Here is a 14245-nt window from a genome sequence, read left to right on the forward strand (position 1 = left end):
TGTGACAGGAAAATAATCTTTAAATCACTGGAAAGCAACGGTTTTGACACTGTACTGTATCTTGCATGGTTAAAATGCAATGAATCCAGACTATTGCACATGATGAATTAGTAAAATGTCACTATGCTGTGTTATTGGCTTCCTGGCAAGAGCAGTCTCTTCATTCAGGGTAAAAGGATTTCATAAATATTTTTAAGCTATATACGTACTGCAAATGTGAAATTCATGTATGTTTAATGCATCAGGCGTGTTACCGTTAAACTCTGAACACAGCAGAGTCAGCAAAAACTTACTTTAATACTTTAATAAATTGCATACGGTTCAGTAGGGCGCAGATCAACATCTAGTATCGATTTGGAAATCTTTTCAAGCACATAGTAGCTTCTCAAAATCATTTCTGCAGTGCTTCAAGAATCGCCATTTCTCATCCATTCAAGTATAAGCCTTTTCTTTTTGTTATGGGAAACCTCAATGATATAGTACCTTTTTTATGTAGGTTGATGGCCATTTATAACATCAGGATGAGGTTAAAGTTTTGGAGAAATTAAACCAATCCTAACTCGGCGATGGCCAATCTCTCATTGTGACTGTGCATGAGCAGCCCAGGTGCTGTGTCGAAATGGCTGGTGGAATTGGTCTACTCTGTCTATGGCAGCTGAACACATTGCTCTGGACAGCTCCTGGCCAAGCTAGTCACAATTCAATTCCCTGACTCATTCATCAAGCACTTGGGGTGTTTGGGTCACAGGCTGGCCAGCTCCCGATCGCTCCGTTCATTCAGAGTACTCCATCGATAAGAAGACATTAGTCTAAATCTGCCAGTTCATCTGAAAGGGCTGGAGAAATCAGGCTGGATTTGTTTACTGTTTGACAACCTGGTGTCCACTGAATTTGAAATCCCTCCCAAAACATTGATTTAATTGATTTAAGAAGACAGATAACAGAATGATTGAATAATGCATTAGTTCACCATTTTGTTCTGTGAAAAATCCATATACATACGTTGCAAGTGAGTGGTGCAATAAAATTAGATTGTTCTCATTATAATCAACTAAGCTGTCTAAACTGCAAACACCCAAAGTCACCAATTGATTCCATTGTAGACTGGATGAGGAAGTTGTTCAACATGCATCAAGGGCTTTTACAGAGACTACCAAGAGTCGAAATCATACCTCATTGTGTAGAGAAGAGTTCCATTGTCTACCAGTCGCAGAAGTTTATTAGGTGTAGTCATATTGTGGGCTACTGACTTCTTCCCATTGTGGAAGAAGGTATCAGGAGTCCAGATCTTGCTGGCGAGCAAGTTGTTAAGTGGAAGGACCTGCATAGGCCCATCAAACTTCAGCCTCTCATCCCGCCAACTTTGCCGGAAGAACACATCAATCGTGTACTCCTAGAGAGAGAAAAAAAAAAGAATGAGTCAAGACTCTCTGACAGCCCTTTTAAAACTTCACTTCACCCCCCAAGTTTCCACATTCCACTGATGTAATGTCCTCTTAGCGAGACAGCCTGCGCTGGTGTGTGAAGCACTTCAACAATCTTGGCAAATGACTCAAGAGTAGGAAAAAGATTTTGACTTTTGCTCAGACTTGACATTTAACAGAGCTTCCTGTTTGGCTGGCCCTGATTGGTCGAGATGCTTTTCTCAGTTGTACACTTCAATAATTCATCGCACTTTAAGGAGAGATTCAGCCTTGTCGGTGTGAGATCCTTAAGGCTCCTTCAAAAGTTCAAACTCGAATGATTGCGTTTTCACAGCTGTCGCTTGAGGGATAAAACAAGCTTTTTTCCAAGAGTTATCTCTCTGACCATATTGCCAACATGGAACAGGGGACACTGTCCTCAGTGAACCTTTGCTTAGTTGGGAGTAGGAATCATCTCAAATCCACGGTGTCTTTTCCAGTGATGAGTATTGCTCATGTTTTATAACCTCCATTATTGATGATGCAATCCTTTTCATGTTCTCTATGGGAACAAACATCAAAAGAAATCTTATCTCCTTGCATTTGCTTTTAATAAGTCATCTAATGCCAAGCATAAAAATAGTGGCAAAAATTCAAAGTTCTTCATGTGTTAAAAATGAATGTTGAAATCTTTAGAGGGCAGCATTAATCACTGAGAAGCATCTATAACTGATTCTTGTAATTGAGTAAGCGACAGAAAACAATTGGAGTTTGCAGCATTAAAGCATGTATGCTCTTCATGTGCATGTCTCTGTTCATCATTTATTTAGTAAGCTCCAGACTTCAATCTGAAGTTGTCAGACTGAAATTCTGTGGGCACTTCTTATTACAAATAAGTAGTCTCCACACCATGAGAAGTAAGGAACGAAGTGAAAGCTGACATCAAATGATATCTACATAAAAAAGCACATGAGTAAGTTCAAGCAGGGTTTTCATAATCAAATTCAATGCTTTTAAGACCTGGACATAAAATTAATACCATTTAACACCAGAATAATCCCAAACAATCTCAAAATGCATCATGTATCACAGATTGTTTTTCGTCACTAAGACAATCTGGGACACACTTTCGATAACGCCTTGGAACTTAACGCAGCTTATCAGCAAAACAGGGAGTGGAGCTGGAGCGGAGTGATTATAGAATGCTTTGAGCAAATAAGGGAAATTACTGTCGCTCCACTACACTAACATACTTTGCTCAGAGTCCCCTTAACTCACCAGAGTGAGTCTTGTGTCTTTCCATCCACAAATCTAAGACTTCTACAAATGATTAATATAATTAAATACTTTTAAAAATACTATTTAATATATTTAAGACTTTTTACAGCCTTTAATTGTAATAATTTTAAGATATTTTAATACTGTTTGAGGGCCTTATTATGAAGTGTTTGTAGCATATACAATTGTTTAAAAAAAAATTAGGTCAGGGGTGTGCAGTAATATACAGTAAAATACTGTTTCTGTTTTGACGTGAAAAGTTAAAAATAGATCCATGGGGTAAGATGACCCCTGTAGAAGTTGAGGCACCGTAGTGGGGGTCATTATTTAATCATTATTATAATTCACTGAATATATATTTTATTTTGAGTAAGTGTCTTACATAGATTGTGTACGTTCATGCAAGAAACTATATAAGACCTCAGTAAAGTTTAGCACATAAAATGAGAGGGAGAGGGAGAGGGAGAGGGAGAGGGAGAGGGAGGGCCTGGAGGGCATAATCCTGCATAGAGGGGTTATCCAAGACAATATTTCTTACCAAAACAATGAAGAGCTTGCACTTAAATATTGCAAATGCCCTTTCCTATGAACCCATCAAAATGACAATTTGATAGATGAAGTACTCTCCTTCTGCTCAGTTTTTTTTTTTTCATATATTTTATAATAATAATATTTGTTTATAGCAAGTACTTACAAGACTGATGTTCCCTGTATGTAGACGTTCACTTTCAAATCAGCTTACAAATCATGGTTTCCGCTGCACGATTTCATAAAGTGACAAATAAATACAGCACTATTGCTTCAAGGCAAATTGGAATGGGACAAGAAACAGAAGTTTACTGTTCATGAGAATGATTGTGACAAAGTGTTGGCGAAGGGCAATGGTCACTTTGGAATTTGATTGGACAAGCACAGATGTTTCTACAATACAACCCAATGAGAGGGTCATTTGCTTGGAGCTTTTTCAGAAAGCTGTACATAATTCTGTTGTTTTGGTCAGACAGGAGAGACGTGTTATGTATGGGATGAATATCAAAATGATTAACACGTGCAAGCACAATTATCCATGAACTTGATAAATGTTGTAGATATGTTTTACTATCCACAACCAAATGCCTTTCAACTTGTGTGCAAAATTCAAAATTGAATGAATGTGTAGCAATTTGTACAAATAAGTTTTCTTTTGTATTAGTGTATCATAATTTGCGCGTGCAACAAATAATTGCTTGTGTGCATGTGGATCAGGTGACGCGTGCATTCATTGACTTCTTTTCTTAATTTGATTAATTTGGATTTTGAGACTTTCATTTCGCAGTTTTTAAGCATTTAAATGTGCACAAATGCGCGTCACTACATAAACTAATAGACTACAATACAACTTGTGTGTGCAAAATCCAGAATTACATGAATGTGCAGCATTTTGTACAAATAGAGACATAGCTAGTTGTTGATACAAAGCCTCGGTTCCCTTTCGTCAGCAGGGAACTCCGACGCCTCGTCGGGGGAGTTCCCCTGACGAATTGGGATCACGCTAGGGAGACCAATTGCCTACGAGTGAATTAAACGAGCCAATGAAAATTGGCATGCAGGACTTGCATTCCGCAGCCCGCCTACCAGCGCGGGTATAAAGGCAGAAGCAACGCATTGCATAGTGCTTTTAGCTTCCCCGCTGTGTCGCCGCGTTGGGTCCCTGTGTGCTTCAGCACAATAAAGAGAGTAATTTCTTCCTGAAAGAGCAACACGAGTGAAGATCGCGTCCTTTTCAGGATGACGCTTCACTCGTGTGTTTCTTCTGGATGTGATTGTTTCCTGTCCTCATTTGACGGCCACGTTCGTTGTTTCACATGCCTAATCAGTGTGTGAGACTACGTTCGTGGGTGGTTCATGTTCTCTCAGGAGTGCATGACCACGTCGGCACATTGTTCGTCTCCCCTTTTTTAAAAAGGCTCGAGCCGCTCGGCGTGCCGTGTGCCGTCGAGCGCCGGCTGACAGCGCGGGTTGTCACGGCAACCCAGCGCGCGTCATTCGGCGCTCTAGATGCGCGATCGAGACTCGTGTACCTCCACGAGGTTGAGTCCCTTTGCTTATTCCCCATCTAGTTCCTTTTCAAAAAAGAGGACTACTTTGGCTAATAGCATTGGTGATCTGGGGGTTACAGTGCGGAACGTCTCGCCAGGTGAAAGACCCTCACGAGCTTCCCACTCCTCTAGCGCATCGCAAACATGCTGAGACTGTGTTCGTGGGTGGTTTATGCTTTCTTATGAGAGCATGACCACGTCGGCACGTTGTTCGCCTTGCCTGAAGGCTTGAGCGCCAGCGTGCCGTGTGTCATCGAGACGATGGCCACGTTCACTGTCTTGCATGCCTTGTTGACGGCCACGATCACTGTTTCACATGCCTAATCAGTGTGTTGAGACTGCGTTCGTGGGTGGTTCATGTTCTCTCATGAGTGCATGACCACGTCGGCACGTTGTTCGTCTCCCCTTTCTCGTAAAGGCTTGAGCCGCTCAGCGTGCCGTGTGCCGTTGAGGCTTTCGGATGGGATTCTGGTCTTTCTCATGAGGGACCAAGCATTTCATTCGGGGCCCCAGGGGAGGGCAGATGTCGATCGCTACATCGGAGAGAGGGCTGTTATACTCTGAAAATGATGCTGAGTTCCTACTATAATGGTGTGTTCTCATGCTGAAGATTCAGACTTGACAGCCACATTTTCCTGGGCTGTTCTAAAGTGCCTGGATGGGTGTGAAAAATTTTAGCAGTATGGAAGCATTTTGGTGCCAATATGGCAAGCCAAACATGCTTAAATCTGCAGAAGTTTTTCCTCTCTCACTACCCCTGCACTTTCAGTGCATGTGGGTAGTTCTGACTCGGAGTAGAGCTGCGCTTTATGACTGACCGTGATTAGTCACAGCGCTGGCCTTCGGTCAGACGATGTCCACACTGGTGGTCCAGAAGCGCCTTAAAACCAGCCCGTTACCCGAGTTCGTTTCCCCCCAGCAAAAGGAAGGGAAACGACCCTGAGAAGAGCGACCCAGAGTATGTGACGTCTGCTCTTCAGGAGTGTGTGTCATCACCACTCCTTCCCCCGGAGGAGGGCCGGGTGGAGAATCCTTTGTTGAATTTTCTTGTTTCTGTTCCGCCGCCGACCAGCCGGTCGGTGGTACCCAAAACCTCATTAAAAGAGCAGTTTCTTCCTCCTCTGGGTCATTCACGGTTGGGACTGCCGAACATGCAGTCTCTCCCGCTCGAGAGTGGGACGTCAGTGTGCGCCACCCTTGGGTCTCGCCACTCTCAGTCCCCTCTTCCCAGCTCTCAGATAGCAGTGGCGCCACCTCGGTCACGTCACTCCTGTCTGCCGCTGGGCGGGAAGGCACGGAGACCAGCAGCCGCCCTTGGGCCTCGCTCCTCGTCTCCTCCCCTTCCCTCGCCAGGCGACAGCCCGCAGCAGAACACTCTCGGGTCTTCTCTGCCGTCTGTCCCCCGGTGGAAGCAGGTAGGTGTTGTCCAAGCACACACCCAGACCCCGCTCTTGGCCGCTACAATGCCAACGGAGCCGTGTCCCTGCCTTCCACCTCGCTGCCCCTCCGCGGGTACGCCGACGGTGCGGGTGGGCTCGTTGCGGCGGTCTCTCGGAGCCTGGTTAGCGCTCCTGAGGCCGTCGCGCTGGCTCATCCGCACCATCCGGCTCGGCTATGCAATTCAGTTTGCACGCCGGCCTCCCAAGTTCAGGGGCGTCCACTTCACCCGTGTGCGTCCAGTGGATGCTCCTGTCTTGCGGAAAGAGATCGATGCCCTGCTGGCGAAGGACGCGATCGAGCCGGTCCCTCCAGCCGAGATGAGGTCAGGGTTTTACAGCCCTTACTTCATTGTACCCAAGAAAGGCGGTGGGTTACGGCCAATCCTGGACCTGCGAGTATTGAATCGGGCCCTGTACAAGCTCCCGTTCAAGATGCTCACGCAGAAACGCATTTTCGAATGCATCCGTCCCCGGGATTGGTTTGCAGTGATCGACCTGAAGGGCGCATACTTTCATGTCTCGATTCTTCCCCGACACAGACCATTTCTTCGGTTTGCTTTCGAGGGTCGAGCATATCAGTACAAGGTTCTACCCTTCGGGCTGGCCCTGTCGCCCCGTGTCTTCACGAAAGTCGCGGAGGCGGCCATTGTTCCCATGAGAGAACAAGGCGTTCGCATTCTCAACTATCTCGACGACTGGCTCATTCTGGCACACTCGCGAGATGTGTTGTGCGATCACAGGGACATGGTGCTCCGGTACCTCAGTCAGTTGGGGCTTCGGGTCAACTGGGACAAGAGCAAACTCTGCCCCGTGCAGAAGATCTCTTATCTCGGTATGGAACTGGACTCGGTCGCCCAGACTGCGCGCCTCACGGAGGAACGCGTCCAGTCAGTGCTCAACTGCCTCAAGTCTTTTCGAGGCAAGTCAGCGGTCCCACTGAAACAGTTTCAGAGGCTCCTGGGGCATATGGCAGCCGCAGCCGCAGTAACGCCGCTCGGTCTGTTGCATATGAGACCGCTCCAGCACTGGCTTCACGATCGAGTCCCGAGGTGGGCGTGGCAGAGCGGCACATTCCGGGTCAAAGTCACCCCGCACTGTCGCAAAACTTTCACCCCTTGGTCGGATCCTGTGTTCCTACGGGCCGGAGTGCCCCTAGTCCAGGTTTCCAGGCATGCTGTGGTATTCACAGATGCTTATGCCAAGGGCTGGGGGGCCACGTACAAAGGGCATGCAGTCTCGGGTCTGTGGACGGGGCCCCAGCTGCATTGGCACATCAACTGCCTAGAGTTGCAAGCAGTACGCTTAGCCTTGTGTCGCCTCAAGGGCTTTCTCAAACACAAGCACGTACTGGTCCGTACGGATAGCACTGCGACCGTTGCGTACATCAACCGACAAGGTGGTCTACGCTCCCGTCGTATGTCGCGACTCGCCTCCCACCTCCTCTTATGGAGTCAGAAGCATCTGAGGTCGCTTCGTGCCGTTCATGTCCTCGGGGAGCTCAATCATGTGGCCGACGAGCTTTCACGTCAGCGTCCCCTTCCGGGAGAATGGCGACTCCATCCCCAGGCGGTCCAGCTGATTTGGCGAATCTTCGGAGCCGCACAGGTAGACCTGTTTGCCTCTCCGGACACGACCCATTGCCAGTGGTATTACTCCCTGACCGAAGGAACTCTCGGCACGGATGCCCTGGCACACAGCTGGCCCCGGGACCTATGCAAATATGCGTTTCCCCCAGTGAGCCTTCTTGCACAGACCCTGTGCAAGGTCAGGGAGGACGAGGAGCAGGTCCTTTTTGGTGGCCCCGTATTGGCCAACCTGGACTTGGTTCCCAGAACTCATGCTCCTCGCGACAGCCCCTCCTTGGCCGATTCCTCTGAGGAAGGACCTACTTTCTCAGAGACGGGGCACCCTAGTGCACCCGCGTCCAGACCTTTGGAAACTCCATGTCTGGTCCCTGGACGGGACGCGGAGGTTCTAGATGACCTGCCACAGGCAGTGGTAGATACCATCTCTTCAGCTAGAGCCCCCTCTACGAGGCGCCTCTATGCTCTGAAGTGGAACCTGTTCGTCGGCTGGTGTTCTTCCCACGGGGAGAACCCACGAACTTGCCCGATCAGAGTCGTGCTCTCCTTCCTACAAGAGGGGTTGGAGCGAAGGCTGTCTCCCTCCACTCTCAAAGTGTATGTTGCCGCAATAGCCGCACATCACGATGTAGTTGAAGGTAAGTCCGTGGGGAAGCACGACCTGGTCATCAGATTCCTTAAGGGTGCTAGGAGGCTAAATCCACCTCGCAATTTGCACCCTGTACCCTCTTGGGACTTAACTTTAGTGCTTAGAGCGCTTCAAAGTCCTCCTTTTCAGCCTTTGCCGACAGTAGAGCTTAATTACCTGTCCATTAAGACAGCGCTCCTGTTAGCATTGGCTTCCTTCAAGAGGGTAGGGGATCTGCAGGCATTTTCGGTCGACGAATCGTGCCTAGAGTTCGGGCCTGGCCTTTCTCATGCTATATTGAGACCCCAGCTCGGATATGTGCCCAAGGTTCCTACCACTCCCTTCGCGGACCAGGTGGTGAACCTGCGAGCGCTGCCCCAGGAGGAGGCAGACCCAGCCTTAGCTTTTCTCTGTCCCGTCCGGGCCCTCCGGGTTTATATAGACAGAACGCAAAGCTTCAGGACCTCAGATCAGCTCTTTGTTTGTTACGGAGGCCAGCAGAAGGGGAAGGCTGTCTCCAAGCAGAGGTTAGCCCACTGGCTAGTGGATGCTATCACCAGGGCTTATGAGTCCCAGGGTGGGCCCTAGGAGTGTTGCCGCTTCCTGGGCTCTGGCACAAGGCGCCTCGCTAACAGACATTTGTAGAGAACACGTTCTCTAGGTTTTATAGCCTACGTGTGGAACCTGTTTCCTTCCGAGTACTTGCTACAGCCAGTAATTAGAGGGAATAGGTGTGTCGGCTTGCGACGCCATTCCGTGAGCGGATACGTGCGTCTTTTTTGCTCCGTTGGTTACCCAACAAACGGCTAACCTCGTGAGTTCCTCCATCACCCCCTCCGGTGCCAGGCGTTGCGGACCGCCTGGCACCAGGTCTGCTACCTTCAGTAAGGAGTTGCTAGTAGACTGGGTGCCTTTTCCAGTGGTCCCTGCGGCGACCATGATTGCCACGTGCAGTTCAGCCGTGTCTTCCCCTTGACAGACTCATTCTGTCGTCCCTGTTGAGTATGCTCCTCACTCCTCCGGACTGGGACTACCTTCAAGGACTGCCATATGTTTCACTACCCTACGTGGTTAGTACATGTGTGTATTTGAGGGCCTTCCTCTAGGCTGCCTCAGCTTCCGCAGCGTCCCCCCCCCCCCCCTTATTATTTCCTTGGGGTCGGGCACGCTTTCCCAGTGTTATCCAATATCCACTGATTGGGTCTTGCGGAACAGCAGTGTGATTCCCTAGCTAGCTCCCGCAAAATTTTCTGGAAACTGCTGCAGGGTAGCTTAGCAGGGCGCTGGAAGGGGCCAGCACCATGGCGTTTTGGTAGGGATCCCAATTCGTCAGGGGAACTCCCCCGACAAGGCGTCGGAGTTCCCTGCTGACGAAAGGGAACGTCTCGGTTACGTATGGTAACCCTCGTTCCCTGAGTCCAGGGAACGGAGACGCCTCGTCCCGTCGCCATGTTGCTGTACCTTCGCGGAGGACCGGACACCGTTCGGTTGCTTCCGCCTTTATACCCGCGCTGGTAGGCGGGCTGCGGAATGCAAGTCCTGCATGCCAATTTTCATTGGCTCGTTTAATTCACTCGTAGGCAATTGGTCTCCCTAGCGTGATCCCAATTCATCAGGGGAACTCCCCCGACGAGGCGTCTCCGTTCCCTGGACTCAGGGAACGAGGGTTACCATACGTAACCGAGACGTTTTGTATTAATGTAGGTCATAATTTGTGCATGCAGATATGCATTTGTGGATAAGGTGACACGTGTGCATTCATTGACTAGTTTCTGGGTCGATCCTATTTGATTCATTTGGGTTTTGAGACTTTAATTACGCCGGTTTAGCCTTGCACGATCCACACGCAGCTGTCTGAGAAAACCTGCTACCACTAGATGGCAGTAGCTGCTAAAACAGACAACGGCAGCGTAATCAAGCGTTTTTCCCCATTTAAGACGCTTAATGTGGATTAAGAAAGTGATATTGAAGCAACAAATTTATTACACAATATAGGCCTACCTTATTAATAAAGCATACTTTGTAGGAGCAAACAGATTAAATCAGATTATGAACATCACCCATAAGCCCTATTCGGACAGGACTAGTTTCACAGGGGGACGTTAGAGAAATTTCTGTTTCACAGACGTACTTTGAGATTTTAATCCTGTCCGAATCTGCCATGTCTGTCTTTTTCTCACACGACCTCTGTAAAAATTCCAGAGCAAATTACCTACTGTTTTTCGTCAAACTCGGCGGTCCTCAGAGAAATCTAATCCCGTCCGAATGCGAATGTCTGTGATTGCCGAAAATGTTTTTTTCCAAAACGCTTTTTCTTGTGTGTTTTGGTCAACGTGAACTACCGTACAATCTCTCGCTATCGCGCCGGTATTCAAATTTCTGCTTTTTGCGCACCGATAATGGACGTAGATGTGTTCGGTACACTGCGAAGAAATAAAAAATTGAAATCAACAAGAAGAGCCAAATCACGTAAACTGTTAAGACTGGCTACTGTAATATCAGTTTCAGGTAAGATTACTTTCATTTCTGCACTTAATTACTTAACGTGTAAATTATATAAACTTTTTATTCCAGTGGGTTTATTATAAGAACCCAGTTCTATAAAATCATGATGATAAATGTATGTTTAGTTTTTTTATACTACAATTTTTATAAAATGTTTACAAATCACTAAATACGTTACGACGTTTTACTTTATATTTCAAAGTGCTTAATTTTAAAAGTACTTAATTTCAAAATACATTTGAGCAAATTTCATAAATTGTGTTCAATGGCAGTTTTTAAGTTATATTCCTGAAATGTACTTGTACATTTTGAACACGTGATCTTCTGCAATGCCCACATGTAAAACACAGACACTCCTACCTCGGTAATAAACATGGAGATGTTAGTCCCGTCCGAATCCGTACATGAAATCACAGACGTAGGTTGATAAGAATTGTAACTCAAACGTCGTTTGGAAAACTAGTCCCGTCCGAATAGGGCTATAAAACCATTATAAAACGCTTAACATGCAATAGCTCGTTGCATGTTCAATAAGGTGTATAGGCTACAATACTATAGTTCTCTTACAAGAGGTTCTCTCGTAGTGCGTAAGTTGCTTACGCTACGGGGAAAACTCTTTTTCCCGAGATACTGAAGCCAAAAAATGATCCTTAATTTTGTATTTATTGTCAACATGTTGCAGCAGCTAGCAGACCTAGAGCGAGCTAACTAGCGCGCTCATTGGCTGCTTCGCGGCAACTGCAGCAGCCTACCACTGAGCCCTGCGTGACGTCATGCCAATGGGATCGCTTCGCGCCCCTACGCATCATAGCCCGCCAGAACGGGCGTGGCTTAGCGTATAAAAGACGGGCTCGGGAGCTGCTTACCTGATTTTCATCTCTTCAGCGAAGCTCTCCGCATCGCTGGATCTCCGAGAGAAGACGGTTGCATAGTTATATTTTTCTCCCTGATATTATCAATCTTATAAGTGAAGAAGATCATAAAGTCATTACTGCTGTGCTGCTTGGAAACTTCTGGGCTTGAAGCGTTATTTTTCGTTAGTTTAGTAACTGTTTCAAATATATACCTAGGGTTTTGTTTATTTTCTTTTAATAGGGTTGAAAAATAAGCAGATATAGCAGCTTTTAAGGCCTCTCTGTATGCAATTGAGCTCACCTTCCATGAAATGCGAAATATCTCTAGTTTAGTTTTCTTCCAGTTTCGCTCCATTTTTCTGGCTGCTCTCTTAAGGGCCTGAGTGTGCTCGTTGTACCACGGCGTTGGACTATTTTCTTTAATCTTCTTTAAGTGCAATGGAGCAACTGTGTCTAAAGTGCTGGGAAAGAGAGAGTTAAGAGTTTCTGTCACAATATCTAGTTCTTCTAAACTATCCGGGATGCTGATGTAGCGCGTGGCTCGTTTTCTAGATCTTATAAATTTCCGATTATGGACCAGATTCAGAAGATTTTCGGGTCGACTCACTGAAGCAAAACTAGCAGAATATATATTAATAACAAATTCAAATGAACAAAATCACTCAAGACTACTGGACTGCAATTAATTATATAAAAGGTAAGTATATTTTTTCTCTTTGTTGATTGTCGGAATGATTATAGAAATGAAATAAAATAAAACAATTAAATGACAGAAATATACAGTATTTCAATTAAATGACATATACCAGAAAACACAATCAGAATTTCCCAATGTCACTCTTCTAAATCTCAACCTCAATATTTCAATTTCAGATTCAACAGTTGTTGTCTCAATTGCAAAAATAAGAAATTAGAATGTTCATCAAAATGGAAACAGTTCAGTCCATGAAGAAGAAAAAACTTGAATTCTTGTCTTCAGGAAAATCCAGGTAAATTGGAAAAATATGCAATGTGTGTAGTTCTGTCCTACCCACTCAGAAACTTTGTTTCTCACAACACTTTTTACAGGTTTCCAGGGACGAAGTGATGGGATGGCTCGCCAGTCCAACCAAGGATAGGAAATCCACAGCAGGACAGAAATCACGGAATCGGAATCGGAACCTCAGCAGCAATTCAGAACTCTCAACAGAGAATTAGATCAAAGAAAAGAAAAAAATATACCAAAACAAAAAACCCGGCCTTGAAAAACAAAGCCAAACACAATTATTAGATCTCATTCAAATAAACCTTTTTAAACAATCAATATGACTCTCTTCAATCATTTAAATACATATGCATGCTAATCACCATGTGCTCGATTAACACATTAATCTATATACAGAGCTAGCAAGCTAGCACCGCATGGCACACACTTCCCAATAGAGAAAAATACACAATCTCAACAAATAATACGTCTCTGCATTATTTAACGTAACTACATACAATCACATAGCATATTATAAAACAGTTTCAAAATTTTTTCATATTATTACCCACTTTACCAATGCATTGTTCACAGTACTATTACAAAAACAATATTCTCATTAGTCAAACACACTTCTCATAAAGAAAACAGTACTCACCAAGGAGAAATATGGATCAAGGAACAAAAGAAAAACAATTTTCCAAAGGAAAGATTCGAAAATTTCTCCTATCTCTTCAGTAACTTATTGAGAGTGAGGAGTTGTCGTCACGGTATAGAGCCCCTCCCCTCGATCCGCCATGTTGGCAGGATTCCAGCGGCAAAACATCATTGTTTACGTGTGTTGTTAACTCGGTAGTAGAGGAGGTTTTCGCAATTCCGCACTGTTTTACCATGCCTGGAAGTAAAAACTGCTCCAGTGTTTGTCACAAGAAGCCAAGCGCCGACATTAGGCATTTCTCAATAGCAAGCAAAGTTCGGACTTCAATGCCAAGTCCAGCTCAGGAGAATGACTCCAGAGGAAGCGCGTAACTCAGCTCGCTCTGCAGACTGCTACTCCGGTTATCTCTGTATGTACATTTTAGGCAACAATAAAACGAAATCTGTTATAAAACACTACACTGCCTCTTTTCGTTTTCATTTAAAGAAATCTTAAACATTACACAAATGTGGTTCAGGCAATGCATATTTATTATATTCACTACATGTAACGTTAGCATATTTATAACAAAACATTTTTTTTAAATTGTTACATTTAAATTGTTCTTTTCGTTTAAATTTTAAAAATATTAAACTTATTAATATGGTTCAGGCAATATATTATGTGCATTTGTACTCTGATCATCACTGTAATAAAATAAAAAAAATACAAAACTAAACCCTGTCTCTTTTTGTTAAATTTCAGTTTTATCAATAGCCATTATAAAAGTAGCCTATAAGTAAAAAGTACAAGAAGCTATACAATACGAAATAAAGCAAACAATTCAGTCAAACATACAAAGTCAGCGCTCTAGTC

The 14245-nt window shown here is 45.2% G+C and overlaps 1 protein-coding gene across 1 annotated transcript in view; it reads right to left on the reverse strand.

Annotated features, from left to right (window-relative positions):
• The window catches only part of gabra3 (gamma-aminobutyric acid type A receptor subunit alpha3), a 668187-nt gene that overhangs the window by 429285 nt on the left and 224657 nt on the right, over positions 1 to 14245 (reverse strand). The window contains exon 5 of the mRNA XM_079847030.1: positions 1173 to 1393. Coding sequence (XP_079703156.1) covers positions 1173 to 1393 — 221 coding nt within the window. The remainder of the gene's footprint in view (positions 1 to 1172; positions 1394 to 14245) is intronic.

This window comes from Squalius cephalus (assembly GCF_949319135.1).
Source record: "Squalius cephalus genome assembly, chromosome: 17".
In the NCBI taxonomy this organism is placed as follows: Eukaryota; Metazoa; Chordata; class Actinopteri; order Cypriniformes; family Leuciscidae; genus Squalius; species Squalius cephalus.